Genomic DNA, 18,001 nt, shown 5'->3' on the forward strand with positions numbered 1-18,001 from the left:
ATTTAAAACAGTTTTATTAAAATAAGCACAATGCATAATAGCATCCTTGTGTTGCAAAAACATCTGACATATGCAAATCGATTTTCTTAGATAACCAAGCAGCTCCGCTGATGCTCAGCTATCAGCTCCCCAGCAGAAGGCACCACACAGCTCAGACCAGGGTGGCCGGGCAGCCTCCGGACTGGCTCCACCTCAGGCACAGAGCTCCTCAGTGCCCCAGACCTGCGCTGCCCTCCACACCAGGCTCGAGGAAGGTAGCAGCAGACACACTGGTCTCTAAGTCACTCATCATCTGAACAGCTTAAAACCAGTTAGAGTAATAGGAAATAGCTCATTAAAACCTTCCAAATACATGGAAATTCAGGAGAGAAGAATGAACCCTAAGAGCTCTGGAAAGTCCACGGGCTCACAGTGGGAGTTTAAAGTCTCATCTTTGTCGGAAGAGCACGGTTAGAAAAAATGCCAAATATTGTAAAACACGAAATAATACTGACTTCAGCAGCAATCCCAAACAAGGCAGAGGATGATAAATGACGGACACATTTTGGTCATGGCAAAGAAAGATTATGTGCTTCTCTGAGCTATCGACTGGAAGACGGATCTGGCTTCCTGAATGCAGAAGGCTCCCTGCCCTTCCCTGAATCGAGGGGATGGCTTCCCTCAGCCCACGGGGGAGGACGTCCAGAGGACAGAGGAAGGTGGAAGGACCGCCAGAGGGGGGTGACAGTGCAGAGAGAGGGAAGAGCCTCTGTCAACTGACGCTTCTCAAGGCTGGCTCCCTGAAGGCCACAGCCCCAGCCGGTGAGAGCGGGCTGGATCCTCGATCCGCAGGCGGGTGAGCAGGTGGGCAGGAGCCCAGTAAAGAGATGTCCCTGCTGCAGGCAATTATGCAAAGTGACAAGTGATAGTTTTCCCTTTCAAAGACAACCCCTTAGGAAAAAGCTTTTTCCTTGAGGACTCTGGGGAAAGGAGGACGAGAGCCTTTGTGGATGAAAAGGCCTGGATGGAGCCGCAGAGCAGGCCCCTCACAGGTTTCCAGTGGGGCCAGGCCTGGGGCCCGGAGTGGGACAGAGCTCTGTGGGTGTCGGGCTCGGTTGCGTGTCTCCACTGCGGCCTGCCTGGGTCAGCGCCCTCCGGCGGGCCAGGCGTGACTTGGAGGGAGGGGAAAGCTTCACGGAGCAGAGGCCCTCGGCCAGCGCCTCCGACTCCTTCGCCAGTTCATTCTCCTCGTGCTGAGACAGCTGGCGGTTAAGGGCGATGGCCTCAGCCGCAAAGAGCGTCAGGTCCATTGTGCTGCTATTTCTGCAGGGATGGGGGGAGCAGAGAAGAGAGGGAGGCAGGGCTCAGTGGGGTCCGCCAGCCAGCTCCTCGACACCCGCACCAGTTGCTGCGGTTCTAGGCTCCCACTGGATTTTTCTGAGCTGGCACAGGTTTTCTGAAGTTCTTGCATGGGTTTGGAATCTGACTTCACTGGGGCTGGAAAGGCTTTGAGCCTCAAGGACAGTCTCTGGACTTAAGAGTTGGGACAAATGCCGCCTTCCATCCAGAGCCCCCTCTTCTGAGCCCTGCACACGCTCTACCAGAGGAAGGGTCACGCACTTGAAACTCACCCACGTACATCCCTCTCCCCCATCAGGACAGGGGGCTCCAAGAGCAGGGGCTGTGCCTTTACGTCTGTGTCCCCAGAACCCAGCTCGGGGCTAGCATGTAACGGGCACTCTGGGTTTGCTGAATCAGTTTCTAAGGTGGATCTAAGGTTTGGAGGCTCAAGGCATCTGGATGCAGCTCTAAAGAATCAGGAAGAAACCCAAGCTGGGCTCAAATGAACTGTGACTATAAAGGTGTAATACCTCCCTGTTTAACTCCCGGAAACTGGCCAGGAGGTTGGTTCCCAGAGGGATTCCCATGAGGCTTTATTTAGCCCTGGTCCTTGGGGAATAGGGAGTGCTCACTGGGAACATGATCTAGTGGTAAAGGCACTAGAGTCAAACACATCTGCGTTCAAAGTTCCACTCCCTAGGCTACTGTGTAGCCTTAAGTTAACTTGATTTATCTATTCCTCAGTTTTCTCATCTATAAAATGGGGCAATAGGAGCACCCCTTTTTTAAATGTATCGTAAAGCTCATGAGATTCAATATATGTAAAGCCCTTAGTACGATCCCTGGCGGGTGGTTAAGTATTTCCTATACAGTGGCCATTATTATTGTTTGTCTAGTAGTGTATATGACACTTGGGCCCTCTGCCTTACAAGGCCCCAGGTTCCTGCTACTTTCACCAACCCGCAGCAGTAGAAGGAAACCCTGGTATGCTTCGGGCTGTAAACAGTGATTTCCAGTTAGGATTCACGTGGATCCACAAAACAGGTTTTTCTCCTGCAAACAGCCTAAGGCGGGATCTTAAAGATGCTGGGGCAGGGGAAGCCATCCAGGCGGAAGAAGAGAAAGTGTAGAGGGAGACAAGGAAGAGGAGCAAGGAGAGGGAGGCCAGGAGCCCATTCACGAAGAGGATACCTGAGCCTAGAGATGGACTCCCCGTCCCCCACGGGGGCATGGGCCCCAGTGTGGCTGAGAGCTCGAGGGGAAAGTCAAAGCCAAATGAGCAAGGGCGTGGAGTGCAGCAGGAGCATTTACCTCTGGAGGACTTGCGGCGTGGGGAGTCCCCTTTCTGGAGCTTGCTAGAACGGGAAGGACAGATGTGTGGGTAAGCGCTGCTCCCGCTTTCAAGAGCTGCCCCCACCCAAGCCAGAGGAGTGGGCAGGTTACTAGAGGCTCAGGCCCAGCACAGGGACTTGCCCATGCATGCCTGCAGGGTCAGACCTTCCAAGGAGACAGAAAGCAAGGTACAGACCCCAACCCAGCTGCCTCTGCATGGAGAGCCCTCTCTTTACCTGGCAAAGTCCTAATCACCCTCCGAGACCCAGCTCCAGGGTCACTTCTCCCATGAGAGGGTCCCCCTTCCTTGCTGCCCCCCAACCCCTGTCCCAAGCAGAGGTGGGTCCTTGTCCTTTGGTGCCCTGAACACTTTTTTTTTTTTTGCAGTACGCGGGCCTCTCACTGTTGTGGCCTCTCCCGTTGCGGAGCACAGGCTCTGGACGCGCAGGCTCAGTGGCCATGGCTCACGGGCCCAGCCGCTCCGCGGCATGTGGGATCTTCCCGGACCGGGGCACGAACCTGTGTCCCCTGCATCGGCAGGCGGACTCTAAACCACTGCGCCACCAGGGAAGCCCCTGAACACTTTTGATAACACTTCTGTCGTACTATCCTATCATTTATTCCCTTGGTTCCCTCTCCCCATCAGAACATGAAGATAGAGCTTGGGTCTCGCTCCTCCCACTACTGCCAGTGTCTGGCATGTGGTAAGTGCTCAGTGGTGCAACACTTGGGTGGCTGCAGCAGCTCTTGGGTGGTTGGGAATCAGCCACTTGGAGACCCATGGATGGGGTTCCCACCTGTAACTGGGGCTGGCAACGCTTGCTTCCTTCCCCTGAGGCTGGCTAGGGACTGGCAGACCAAGAAGACACAGTAAATCACAGGAGGTTTGGCAGACCCTTTGGAGGGACAGAGGTCTGGTATCATGATTAACTGAGGAGGATGGTTAAAAATGTTTTCTAGTGAAGACTTGGAGCTTTCCTTTGGGGAAAACACCAGCCTTTGCCTTTCAGGAAAGCTGCAGCCAGACCCCAGCAGCACAAGAGGAACCTATGAGCCCCCAATGCAGCCGCACAGCAAGCAGGGTGGAAAGGCCTTGTTTCTGCACGCTCTCAGCTAAGGAAACTTCTGTATAAGGGGATGGTGCTACCATCCAGGCTGCTCCCTCTGCTGGGTGCCTCTGCCAATAGTGGGACGCACATGGAGAATCTCCCAGAGGCCTTTTCCATTCCAGAGGGGCATGCGCCGCCTGGGGCTTAGTCTGTGGCCAAGGTTAGAGCCCAGTCAGTGATATCTGTAAGGCACTCGGTGTGGGGTTAGGCCAGGGGTCAGTTCAGTTCTACGTGCACAGGGGTTGAAGCTGCCATCCGGCTCCCTCCAGCTGAGATCAGCCACGGGGGTGTGAGAGCTTCCTCATGCCTTGCTGCAGCCCTGAAGAGGTGGACGCCCCCACCCCCCCAACCAGTCACTCACCCCCTGCACCCACGGGTGCTGCAGAACTTGGGCCGCACTCAGTCTCTGTTTCACGTCTCTAACCAGGAGCTTGGAGATGAGGTCTTTGGCCTCGTTGGAGATATGAGCCCAGTCCTTGTCAGGAAACTCATACTTGCCTTCCTGGATGCTCTCAAACAGCTTGTTCTAGGTAAGGAAAATTCCTACTGAGGCCACACTGGCCAGGGGATGGGCAGAGTGTGCCTGTCATGGTCTGATCATGTGGGTCCAGTCGACCTCAGCTGCACCTGCGGCTAGTGGCCTGGGTATTTCCCAGACTAGGGCCCCTTCCCCAACCCCCACCCTCCCCTAAATCATCCAACCACACAGAACGCCCTGGGTGGGTGGGATGGCAATGCTACTTGGAGGGCCAGGTGGGTGATGAGTGAGGAATGTCAACTAGAGAACAATGCCCAATTCCTCGGCCTTTCATCCAGGGCCCTCCATCCAGATGACCGGGCTCATCTCCCGCCACCAGAATCCTTATCCTTCCTCTTCCTCCCTCAACATACACCACTGTTTCAAACCTCCTATCTTTGCTCGTGCTGTTCCTTCTACTTGCATTTCTTGCCTCTCTTCCCCTCCTGGAGGGGGCCAGACTCCTCCTTTGAGACTCACTCAGCTCAGGAATGATATTCTCTAACAATCCTACCCTGAACTCCTCTCTGGACTGAGGGCCTGATGATCTCCATCTCACCTGGTGGCTGCTCTTGGACTGAGAGGGAAGGGCACGATACACCCCATTCCAGATCAGGCACAATCACCAAGCCCAGTCCCGCTTGGCCTCCCCCAGCCACCTGACCTCCCAGCAGGCCCTGTGCTCACCTGGCACACTGTGCAGACCTCTCCCCGGTCCCAGCCACAGTCGGCTCCGCAGTGACCCACAAAGGGCGGGTAGCCACTCAGCATGATGTAGAGGACCACACCCAGGCTCCACAGGTCACAGCGCTTGTCGTAAAAAGTGGCCTTATCCGTGAAGACTTCTACCACCTCAGGGGCCATATATTCTGCAGAGCCACACTGGGCAGGGCCAGAGGTGGAGATGGGGAAATGGCAGAGAAGAGAGAGGCTTAGTCACAGGGAGGGGACCGTAATGGGACTTGAGCAAGAGGATGGAGTTGCAGAGTAAGAAACTGTCGAGAAAGTCGGCCAGAGAGCTTGACTGGTGCCACCCAGGCACTTAGAAAAGCTGGGCCACTGGACATTTGTAAACTGAGTCCTATCATTCCCCACAATCCACAGGACCAGTTAGTTCCAGGTCACCTTCTTATCTTCTCAGGTCCTTCTCCAGTAGGCAGAGACCCTGGGTCAAGAAGCTCCAGGAATCTCTCCCTGCCCTGGCTCTCTGTAAACAGTCACTCAATGAGCAGATACTTCAACGTACCAGGAGCACAGCTCTCGGGAGGAGATCCAATTCCATAAAGCAAGGATTTCTTTCTTTCTTTTTCTTTTTATAAATTTATTTATTTATTTTTGGCTGAGTTGGGTCTTTGTTGTTGCGCGCGGGCTTTTCTCTAGTTGCAGCGAGCGGGGGCTACTCTTGGTTGCGGTGCGTGGGCTTCTCATTGCGGTGGCTTCTCTTCTTGCGGAGCAGGGCTCTAGGCATGCGGGCTTCAGTAGTTGTGGCTCATGGGCTCTAGAGCGCAGGTTCAGTAGTTGTGGCACACGGGCTTAGTTGCTCTGTGGCAAGTGGGATCTTCCCAGAACAGGGATCAAACCTGTGTCCCCTGCACTGGCAGGTGGATTCTTAACCACTGCGCCACCAGGGAAGCCCAGCAAGGATTTCTTAAAGTGAAGTCCTGCCAAGCTTCCCTGCTAGCTTTGAGCATGGAAGAATAAGAATTTAGAATTAAGAGACCATCAAAGCTAGGAGAGCTCTTAGAACAAAGCTGATCTCCTCACTTCTCCCATTTATGGATGGGAAAACCAAGGACTAGAATGGGATAGGGATTTGTTCAAGCACATCAGTGGCAAACCCAGGTCAAGAATCCAGGAGTCCTTCCTCCTATACTTGCATAGAAGACTGCTGATAAAAACAAAACAAACTCTTTTTGCTTCCCTCTTCATTATTTCAGGCTCACCAGGAGGCAACCCTCCCCCCAGCCTCGCAACATACACAACTAATTTGACGGGAAGATGGCGAGTGGAGAAAGGACATTTTCTTTGTTATTGGCAATCAGAGTTAATGCCTTTGAGAATAAGGCAGTTCAGTGTAGTAGAAGCTAATACAGAGACATCTCTAATAATGTTGCTTAGAATGAGACATGGGCATATTTTAAAACGTCTTAAAAAAAGATTATTAGGGACTTCCGTGGTGGAGCAGTGGTTAAGAATCCGCCTGCCAATGCAGGGGACACGGGTTTGAGCCCTGGTCTGGGAAGATCCCACATGCCGCAGAGCAACTAAGCTCGTGTGCCGCCACTGCTGCGCCTGCGTGCTGCAACTACTAAGCCCGCGTGCTGCAACGAAGAGTAGCCCCCTGCTTGTCGCAACTTGAGAAAGCCCGTGCACAGCAACAAAGGCCCAATGCAGCCAAAAAAAAAAATTAGGAAAACTCACTTTTGAAGTGTGCAAATCTCAAAAGAATTGTAACAATTATAGTATATCCAGTATGTACAAGAGATGTCTTAGTAAGAAATAGCTCCCAGCAGCACCATCTGGGCAGGAAATGGGAAGTAGGAGAAGCAACAGGATAACTCAGCCAGGCCCTTACGTGCAAAGACCTCTCAGTTCTTGCCACAGAGGCCATGCTCCCTAACCTTCACCATAAGGTGGATGTGCCCCGACTCCACCATGGGAATGGGAGCTGTCCACATGCTCATATGCAAGAGTGGGCCTGAGAGTAGTGTCTGTCTTCACCTGGGTCAGGAGTCAGGGGTCAGCCTGTTCTTATGGATATAATTAGTCTCCTCATTAGCAGTGGACCCACCCCAAACTGAAAGCTCTAATGTCAGTTCCACTAGCACCTAAGCAGGGGAGGGGTGGGGGATGGGCGTGGTTGTTAAGATAGGAAGTGAGGCCAAACAACAACTCAGGCAGCAGCAGATACACTTGGTTTCCCTTCCTTAGCCCTCTGTTCTGGTCTCCAGAGCATTAGGGACAGGAGCTCAGAAGGAGAGGGCACAGGTGCCCAGCCATACATACTGGAGTGGTCAGCTCTGGTGTGGTTATGGGGGTGCAGGAGTTGTTCAGTTTCACCCCACTGCCCAAGTCAAAGTCACAGATTTTCACCGGAGACACCTGAAACGGAAAGCAGGAAGCAACGTTACAAATAGGAGCAGCCAAGGGGCGTGAGGAGACCGCGTGTCTATGTGGGTATATACTGCCACAGTGTGGCTGCCACGCTGAAGCCCAGCTTTACCTGGCAGTCATGTTTCCTCATCTTGAGTGAACTAGAAATCACCTGAGGATTTGTCCTAAGGTGTCCTCTTCTCCATGCTCTTTCCTTATTTCCCGACTAGGAGAAAATGTGTGCACTACACGGGGTCAGACTGTGATCGTGAACTTCGTATAAGACAGGGAGCAAACCTATGGAACTCTCACCAACAATGTAGGTTGCAACTCAGAAGTTAGAGAAGTTAGCACGTATTCCTGAAAGACTCCTTGTAGCTCACTCACTGCAGGGCAAAGGAGTTTTGCATAAAACCCTTGACCACCTCAGGTGGCTTAGGGTGACCAACCTGTCTTTGCTTACTTGGGGTTTTGTTGGGTTTAAGCACCGGGAGTCCTGCATTCCAGGAAATCCCTTAGGCCCGAGCAAACTGGGATGGTTGGTCACTCTAGGCAGCATCAACATAGCAGCCCAGTCCACTGGGACTAGATGCTGCACCTGAGACTGCAGAGAGCATGAGTCATCTCTGGAGCCAAGTGGGAGGCGCTGTGTGAGTGCATGAGAATGGCCTGCGTGGTGGAATAGCACAGCAGCCAGTCAAAAGTGCTAGGCCCCATTTGCCATTTACCTACTGCAGCTCCCACCTCTCTTTCTTTCCTCCCTCCCTTTTCTCTGCCTTACATTCTAGCTTTCTTCTTTTCTTTTTCACTTAGCTTCTCTTTTTCACTGTGGTTAAAATATATATAACAGAAACATGCCCTTTTAACCATTTTCAAGTGTACAATTCAGTAGCATTATTACATTCATGCTGTTGGGCAACCACTACCAGTATGTTTCCAAAACTGTCACATCACATCAAACAGAAACTCTACCCATTAAGCAATAACTCCCCATTTCCCCTCTCTCCAGCCCCAGTAACATTTAATCTACTTTTCGTCTCTATGAATTTGCCTATTCCAGATATTTCACATAAGTGGAATCACACAAAATTTGTCCTTTTATTTCATTTAGCATACTGGCTTCAAGGTTCATCCATGTGGCAGCACGCGTCAGAACTTCATTCTGTTTTACGGCTGAACAATATTCCATTATATAGATATACCACATTTTGTTCAGCCATTCATCTGCTGAGGACACTTGGGCTGTTTCCGGCTTTGGCTATTATGACTAGTGCTGCTGTGAACATTGATGTTCAAGTCTCTGTCTTCAACTCTTTTGGGTATATACACAGGTGTGGAATTGCTGAGTGCTATGGTAATGCTATGCTTAGCTTTTTGAGGAGCTGCCAAACTGTCTTCCACAGTGGCTGAACTGTTTTATAGTCCCACCAGCGATGGGGAAGAGACCCCATTTCCCCACGTCCTCATCAACTCCTTTTATTTTCTATTTTCTGTATTGTAACTATCCCAGTAGGTGTGACATGGTATCTCACTGTGGTTTTGATTTGCATTTCCCTGATGACTAAGGATGTTGAGCATCTTTTCATGTTCTTTTTTTTTTTTTTTTTGGGGTACGCGGGCCTCTCACTGTTGTGGCCTCTCTCACTGTGGAGCACAGGCTCTGGACGCGCAGGCTCAGTGGCCATGGCTCATGGGCCCAGCCGTTCCGCAGCATGTGGGATCCTCCCGGACCGGGGCACGAACCCACGTCCCCTGCATCGGCAGGCGGACTCTCAACCACTGCGCCACCAGGGAAGCCCCTTTTCATGTTCTTGCTGGCCATTTGTATACCTTCTTTGGAGAAATGTCTTTTGAAGCCCTTTTCCCATTTTTAAATTGTCTTTTTGATATTGAGTTTTAGAAGTTCTTTATATATTTTGGATATTAAACCCTTATCAGACATATGATTTGCAAATATTTTCTCCCATTCTATGGGTTGTTTTTTCACTTTCTTGATAATGTCTTTTTACACTCAGTCTCTCTTAATTTTAACGTCAGCCATAAAAAGGGGCAACAAACCTGTGTCATGAACATCAAATGAAACAAAGGACATGAAAGTACACTATAAACCAGAGGCACTATGACAGAGTAGTTCAGAGCACCAGTGGAGTCTGGGGTCAGCCTACCTTAGTTTTAATCTCTACTACTTAACAGCTGAGTGACTTTGGGCAAGTTTCTAAATCTACCTAAGCTTCAGTTTCCTTATCCCCATAAAATGAATATAATAATAGTGTCTACCTCATGAGATTTTATAAATACTAGATAAAACAAGTGTAAGTGCCCGGTACAATGTTAAGTGCTCAAGAAATGTTAAACATAATTATTAATAATAACCATAATGATAATCACGATAAATTATAAAGTTTTATGCCAGAGCCACTGACAGGAAGTCACAAGATTTATTTGAGCGAATACATTTCTATTCCCCACAAAAGCATTGTAAGTAGCAGGCTGACTCACATGTTCCCTCACAGCCACTCCTTATTTATGAGTTCTCCCCTAATCCAGACCAAGATACGTGTGTCATGCATATGCACATGTATACACACACAGCTAGGAATGTGGGCCATCAAAACCACCTGGGCCTAAGTCCCTCCTAACAAACAAAGACTTTGTCAAATTCATACATGCTATGAAGATGCAAACACTTCCATTTACTAATAGATTAAGATAAAGATTAAAATAGGCTGCATTTGTTCAACACCAAGTATAAATGTCTTCTTTTTAATGGGCATCTTTGGAAATAAAAATGGAAGCAGAAACCCTTTTCAAGAACTTGCTTCCTAATTATCACTTCTAGTGGTGGACACCGGCAGGCATATATACCATAACATAAACATCATTTACAGGCAGAGATTTGCTTGATGTAAGATGGAGGTGCTGTCTGACTCACATCTACTGCTCTAAAGGTAGGTGCATTGGATTAGAAAACATTCATTTTGTGCAGGTCTCATATATTTTACAAACACTCAGGCTTAAGCCAATCTGCTGATAAAGAGCACCGAAGGGCCAAGGATTAGCCCTACTTGGGATGTAGAAACACTACACGTTAGGTATAATATTCTCATGTGCCTCTAATAATCAGTTCAACTTGGTACCTGAGGCCGAGAGAGCTGCTAATGATTTACACTGAAAGTAAGGGTGGCTTCCCTGAGTCAGTATGAACTGTGACATCCCAAATCAGGCCCTAAGTACCTTTTCTGGAGATTCACACAATATATTTTCTGGCTTCAGATCGCGGTGAGCAATGCCTGAAATGACAAAGAGCAAAGAAATGGTTAACATATGCACTTGAGTATCAAACATTCCACACACAATTAATTTTTTCCAAATGCTGTTGTTCGCAAATTAATTCCCAATTATGGTACATTAAAAAATCAACTAGCTGCAGGAGGCAGAAGTAGCCAGAGACGCAAACCAAATGCACAGCTGATTCTGCAAGTTCTTTTGAAGCAAAAGCTTTAGAAGTCAGTCAGGGATAAGAAGGGCTAAATGAATCCCAGCCAGCCTACCTCTCAGCACCGCACTGACAACCCAGAATAAGCAGCCTAATATGAAGCAAAGAGCCCTGCAAACAGCGATGCTTGGAACAGCAATGAAGAAATAATTAGTGCCTTGTTTAAGAGCATCTCAGGGGGCTGGGACTGCTCTACCTCATTTCTTCTTGTGTGGCCGATTCAAAAAAAAAATGATTCCTTCAGTGGGACTCCCTGAATGTTCAGAGGATCAAGCATTAGTTAACAAGTCTCCCAAAGCTTGTCTGGTTCCCTTCTCACCTGCTCTGCATGTCCAAGACAGTCCTGCCAGAAGCTCAGCAAGGACAGCTTTGGCCCGAGGGTGCTGTTCTTAAGAGAAACCTCTCCTGTATTTTGGTCAGACCTCCTTGAAGAAGACTGCGGATTTACAGCCTACCCTGTGAGGCATTAAAAGTTGCTGAACTGGCCAAGAAGGCACCTGGGGGCAAACCCCTTTAACCAAAGACAGAGACAAAGAACCAACTCATGGCCATGGTGTGCTAGTGGTGGACACAGAAACCTCCCATTCCTTTTTCCTCCTGCAGAGTGTACGGCACAGAGATAGAGGGCTGTAAAGTCAAGCAAAAGCCAAATAGCTACTGCTTGGAAGTACTGGGAAGTAGCAGAGGATTCGTGGAATAATGGGGAAAAGCAGACTCTGCTTCACTACAACTCCCTTGCTGATCAACTTCTCAGCAGCCCTCTAGATCGCCAGCAGGAGACACTTCACTAGGGAAGAAGAACCTGAGCTCCAGCAGCCTAAGTAACTTCATCAGTCACCTAACTGAATGAGAACCCAGAGCGACTACGTCCAGGCTGCACAAATTGAGCTGGGCTGCAGCTCGCCGCGTTAAAAGTGAAAGATATTTTCCATTACAGCAAATGCTCCCACAAAAGGATCATGAACCACACGTGGAGCCTTACTCTCCAAATAGGTGTCGATGGCCCCGTTGTCCCCTGGCCTGCGAACTGAGAGCCAGGCCGTAATAGTGGGCCTCCTCGGTGAGCACACCGGCCATCGAACTGCTCCGGTTCATTTCCCAGAGGTTGAGCTGCAGTATGTCCAGTATTTAAAATATGGAACTTGTTTCAGGCTGACCCATTCTAGCCCAATTCATCTTTCCAGCATAAAGTTATTTAGAAAACAGCCAAGTTCAGCTGCAAATCGTTTTTCATCCCCTCCAACTTCTAGTCACATGGGCAGCTGGCCAGCTAGATGTTAACTAGCACTTCAGAACTCCTAAGACACCACCAGCCTCTGTTCCCTGTAGTGCGTTCTGGTAAAAAAAAAAAAAAAAAAAAAACACACAAAAACACACAAAAAAACCTGCCTTTACCCCCCTCCAAGGTATGGATCTTATAAAAAGTGTGACCCAGTTTTGCAATCTACAGAGGCAGCTTGGGGAGCAGTTGTAAATCTCTGTCAGGCAGGTGTTACGTACAAGCATCCCAGCTTTCAGAAACAGAACTACTGCTATTCATCATGCTGTGCAAAGTACAGACACCCCCTTCTAGGAATTTTCATCCCATGTGCAAGTCAGGCCCCCAACATGGGCAGCGTCAGCACGGAGCACTCTCCTCAGCCACAGGAGGAAGCGAGGTGGACTGGTGAACCTCCCCTCCGGCACAGGTCTCACCAGCCTGCACGGTATCACTGGCACATAGTGGTATACGGGAGCAGCATGCCTGCAAGCGGACCTGAGCGCTCACAACCAATGAGGCTGGCCAACGTCCATGGAAGTGAAGGGAGCAGAACTAAGTCTCAGAGCATGTGCTCCACCCCCACGCCCACCAGGCAGAGTGTGTAATTTTAAGGGAATCAGTATGCGGAGTAAAAATGCCTTCTGCCTGGTGGGGGAGGAGGGTGGAAGAAATGTTACTGAAGAACTACTATGTGCCGGGCACTATGCTCCACCTATATATGTATATGTTATAAGTATACAACACATACACAAGAGACACACAATTATGTAAGTGAATCAATATATATAAAAGGCCCAGGCTAGTGCCTGGCACATAACAAGGGCTACGTAAGTGTTAGCTACTGTTGATGATGTCATTATTATCTCTCTTAATTCTCACCATAGCTCTAGGAGGTAGGCATTGTTACTGAGAGAGCACACAGCTGGTAAAAAGGTGAAGCCAGAATTCATTTTTGCCATGGCACTGCTGTTAGGCAAATTTTAAAAACATATGTAATAGTCAAACATATTTCAAGAAATGCAAAAACATATAATTTGCAAAAATATTTAATTTACTACAAAAGTTCTAGCTAAGGAACTGTAAACTGAAGTGTAATTCAAACAATAGTAGCTTGCTATTTACACAATGTTCAACAGATACCTCAAACTCACCATGTTAATAGAAAAATGCATTTCCCATTTATTGTGAACAAGATATAAAACTACAGGTATACTACCATGCCAATTTTGAAAAGAGAGATACAGGTGATATATTTTAAAAGACTAGACTGAATAATACCCAAATATTTATATTAGAGTCTAGGTCATATTATGCATGAGTTTTGCATTCTTCATTAGTAAAGGATCATTCACATACACACACTCAGACATGCCTTGTTCAGCATGAAATTCATTGTTTTTTACTCCTTGCTCTTTCTCCTGTATCCCTATCCTGCTTAATAGCTCCACGTCTACCCACCATTCACATCAGAGATCTAGAAGCCACCCTGGCCTGCCCCCTCACCCTCCTGGGTGGGCCTGCCAGCTGTACCAGCTCCTGGCCCAGCCCTCTACCTGGCCTGCCCCTCTCCCTTGGTCCTCAGAGGCAACCAGCCCAATCCACCCACAACGGCCAAGGCCTGGCTAACCTTTGGTGTGCAGGAAGTCAAGGGCTGCGGCGACATCCTGCACCACTCGGCTGGCTTCTCGCTCGTTGAATTGCTTCTGCTTCTGGATGTGGGTCAGGATGGAGCCTGGAGAGCAGAGGGACACAGAGGAATGCCTTTTCAGGCTCTAGTAAGTGTAACTTCTCAGAGGCCAAGTTTTCAAAAGTTTGGGGTGGGGACATAGGCTTATTCATCGCTAAATGTCCAGCAGCAGTGTGGTACCTGGCACAGAGCAGGTACCAGCACAAAACTGGACCAAACAGAACTGGAAGCCTATCTTCTGTATCTGTCTATGATAAGCACAGAAGGGAGAGAGAATACCATTTAAGTGACCAAAAATATTAATGCCACTGGGGTAGATTCGGCTTCTGAAATTGAAAAGAACTAAAAGTGAATCCACACGAGGTTGGGGCCTCTCTAGAGGAACTTTTCCTCCCTTGCATCTGATCTCAGTCCAAACAAAAGCACATGCCTTCAAATGGAAAAGCCACACCTTTACGCGTTATGTAAAGGTCTAGTAAAGGGAAAAAAATGGCTTTCCCCCCGAACTTTCCCATTTATTATTATTATTTTGTTGTCAATGGCTAACATTTACTGGGTAGTTAACTATATACAAAGCACTATGTGATACTCTTTAAATAGATTATTTTATCCTCATTGCAATTGTACAAGATGTACAAAATAGAGTCATCCCCACTACATAGCTATAGATGGGGAACCTGAAGCCAAGAAAGGTTAAGCAACTTGCTCAAGATCATACACCAGGAAGTGGTGGCATCATCAGGACCCAAGCCCAGTAAGTCGGGTCTCGGAGCCTGTGCAGACTTCTCCTCAGCAGGACCTATGGTCTGACTCCTGGGGAGATGGGTTTTCCTGAGGCAACCACATACTCTCTTTACCCGCTGAGTCTGCCCTCAGTAGAGCTGCGCTCTAAGTGATATAGTTACTGATGACCCCGGCTGCATCAAGCATCTCAGACAGGTAATTCATGGTGCTGGTGTGGTTGGGAGGGGCGGGGTAGACACAGGCACGAACATATGGCTTGGCTCCATGTGGTCTGTGCTCACCACTGGAAGCCAGCATTTTGGGGCAGAAGGTGTCATCTCTGTATCCTAAAAATGGCACATGTTTACTTATTATCTCTGGTTTTTGTCATGGGGAGGGGATGAAAGATCTTCCACTTGCCAGATTAAAGAATCAAAGGATCCCAACACGCTGTGGAACATTCTGAGAAAACTGGCTCTTGGCTAGGTCTCAGGCTTGCTCTACTGTAGTGAGTCTCTCGTTTTCAAATTTGTTAAAAGGGAGAGTGGCGAGTAATACTCTACACAATTCTAAGATAGCCCCCAGCATACCCAATTGTTACAGCTGACATTTATTGAACCCTTAGTGCCTATGGGGCACTGAGCTAAGCATTTCACATGAATTATCTCATTTAATCTGCACAGTGTCCCAAGGAGGTAGGTGCTGTCATTACCCTTATTTACAGATATAGAGAATACTGTTGGGAAAGATTACGTGACTTGCTCAAGGTCACACAGCTAGTAAGCGATGGAGCTCCCTTAACCACCAAACCACTCCGTGTAGCCCTCCACTAGACTAGGCTCCAGACATCCTCCCTAACCTTCACCTTGCAAATGCTTCCTAGGGCTGGGTGAGTGATGGGGAGAGAAAGGGCTTCTCTATGTCAGAAAAGCAACTTAAATATATATTCCGGTGATCATGTGTGTGGGTGACAGTGGTGATGGTCGAGAATGGCATCTGTCCATCTGAAGGATGGTATCTTCTGGTGAGCCTTTTTAGACTTCACAATGAATGCAAGAGCTCCCACCCCATAATTAACTTCATTAAATAGTGAATGTATCAAAACAATGGATTGATAAATTGATGACTAAATGTATCTATATATGAGTCCTATTATAATGAGACGGCAATAGAAGTCCACACAGGTGACATTCTGAGTTCTGCAAAATGCTAATTACATCCTTCCCTCCGGCCTTCCTTCTCCCAAATCAAGGGCAGTTTTAAGTCCTTCATCCTTTTTATTAGCTTGACTCATTTTAGAAGTCTCTGGGATTCATGATGGATGATCACCGCCCTGGGTCTTAATCAGAAGTCCAAACACATACTCAACAGTAAGTACCTCCTTGCAATTTCTCAAAGACCAAGTAAAACCTTGTGTCGTCTTCAAAGAACTCAATCAGCTCCAAAATGTTCCTTAAATAGGGAAAACAGTATTATATATTGAAGCCCACTTACAAATACACGATGAAAAAACAAAACAAAACAAAAACCAATGCCCTGTAACAGGGCAGAAATCAACTTGAAATCAGAATGCTTATTAAAGCCCCATGTTTGAGAAGTAGCCAATGGTGTTAGCAAGATTCAGGTCACCTTATCTTTCCATAATGTTTAGTCTCTGGTGTTTTCACCAAGTCTGTGCTGTCAAACCCCAACCCTAAAACCCACTAGGTAGAGTTATAAAAAAGTCCCAGTCACATTAAACTGAATAAAATCTGCAGCCGACTGGAAGCAATTGCGGCTAATAACACTGAATAGTAGGTGTGTGTCCTGGAGGCAAGCAGCAAATAATTACCTGCCCTCCCTCTTGCCCATAAATCACGGGGCAGTATTTACATTGCCTGGAGAAAATGGAAACATCTGTCAAATAGACTTGGGGCCTAACGTGGGCACCGCTAGGCCCTAACTGCTAAGCGCTACTTAATGAAACGGCTGCGTTCCCGGCCACTGTAGCACTTGTGGCCTTCCCCGGTGAGCACTCTCTGCCTGCCTGAGCGTTACTGCGCTCTGCCAACAAGGTCGTCTTGTAACTCAGTAGGGAAGCCACCAGCCTGGATATTGGAGGTGTTGGGGGCTTTTTTTCTTTTAAAGAACGAAATAAACCAAGTAGAGTCTGTAATGCTGAACTCAGAAGCTGTAGGGCTGAAAATAAAAATCTGTTCCTCATAAAAAATGCTGACCATTTTGGGAGACACCGGACATTTACTAGCAAAAGGGCGTCCGAATAAGATGGCCAAATGGCCTAATTTGAAAGAAGATTGTAGAGGCAGTGCCTGGAGTTAAAATCAACAGCAGCCCCCTTCCTCCAAGCTTAATGACAAAACCATCAATACTGGCCACTGGCTCCCTGCTGACCCTGCCATGGAGAGAGAGGCGGGAGCGGCGTCTTAGAGGTCACCCTGATTTAAAGCCACAGTGGGAGAGCCATTCATTTGGAGAGGGTGGTGAGTAGACTAAGACGGGGCTAGACACCACCTTGGCCCAGTTATCAAGCAACGAGTGTTAAACAAGGTTTCAGGACCCTTAGTAGTAGCTGCACGTATATAAATATGCTAGGAACAGAAAGCGCAAATAGTCTTAATAGTTCTCATCATCCTCAACTATTAACTAAAGCAGGTCCCTACAGATTTCTACTAGGCAACACTCAGTCAGCCTGCTTTCCACAGGCACTTGAAAGAAATAAAACCCCGTTTTTTCCCAAGCAGCCACTGATTCAGATTGCTTGCTCTTCTAACTTGCATAAATTCCTGATATGTACAGTATTTCAGCCTAAATAGAAGACAGCTTCTTTGCTGCTGCTGCTTTTCCTCTCTCTCTCTCTCTCTCTCAACACTGAAAGATGGAAGGAGTTATACACAGTTCTGGGGGAAAGAGTGACAGCTAACTGCTGGGGTCAGGAGACGGTAAGAATAACTTCCTTTTCTGCAGCCAAGCATCCCCCCAGAGAAGCAGCAAGTAACCCAACACTATACTCACTTGTTTCCTTGACACTGATACAGCGTCTCCACCTCCCGAAATACCCTACTCCGACTGTGTCCTGCATGTTTTTCAATGATCTGTGTGAAAAATAAAATCTGTCATATACACCCACCTGGTCAAAACACCCCTCAGCGGGTGCCCTCTGGGACAGTGCAAGGCCAAATTCAGGCCAAATCCAGTTTCAAGCGCAAGTCTGGAGTAGGCCGTGTGGCTCTGTCAGCAAAGCAACCGACTGGCCCCAGGGCTTTCTAGCCCACCTGGGCTTGTTTGACTCTGGCCAAGTACATCACCATCGAAGCCTGTGAGGTTGCTACCCCCAGCCGCCCAGGGGAGACCGAGGCAGCCAGCAAGACAAAGAACCAGCTCTACCAAACTCCTACCCTGAAAACATCTCAGTCTGCTTTAAGGATAAGAATTTACAAGCTCTACTAAAGGATCTTCTAGTGCT

At 48.2% G+C, this 18,001-nt stretch overlaps 1 protein-coding gene across 3 annotated transcripts in view; it reads right to left on the reverse strand.

Moving 5' to 3' along the window:
* The window catches only part of MKNK1 (MAPK interacting serine/threonine kinase 1), a 42,631-nt gene continuing 24,630 nt past the window's right edge, over positions 1–18,001 (reverse strand). For 2 of the 3 annotated variants that reach the window (XM_060021586.1, XM_060021579.1), the window contains 9 exons: positions 17,551–17,630; positions 15,917–15,990; positions 13,756–13,860; positions 10,606–10,661; positions 7,285–7,380; positions 4,966–5,160; positions 4,123–4,287; positions 2,632–2,675; positions 1–1,302 (listed from right to left, as the gene is read on the reverse strand). In XM_060021586.1, coding sequence (XP_059877569.1) covers positions 1,026–1,302; positions 2,632–2,675; positions 4,123–4,287; positions 4,966–5,160; positions 7,285–7,380; positions 10,606–10,661; positions 13,756–13,860; positions 15,917–15,990; positions 17,551–17,630 — 1,092 coding nt within the window. In that variant the 3' untranslated portion in view covers positions 1–1,025. The remainder of the gene's footprint in view (positions 1,303–2,631; positions 2,676–4,122; positions 4,288–4,965; positions 5,161–7,284; positions 7,381–10,605; positions 10,662–13,755; positions 13,861–15,916; positions 15,991–17,550; positions 17,631–18,001) is intronic. The other variant, XM_069541054.1, reaches the window with a different exon arrangement.

Source organism: Delphinus delphis, chromosome 1 (assembly GCF_949987515.2).
Source record: "Delphinus delphis chromosome 1, mDelDel1.2, whole genome shotgun sequence".
In the NCBI taxonomy this organism is placed as follows: Eukaryota; Metazoa; Chordata; class Mammalia; order Artiodactyla; family Delphinidae; genus Delphinus; species Delphinus delphis.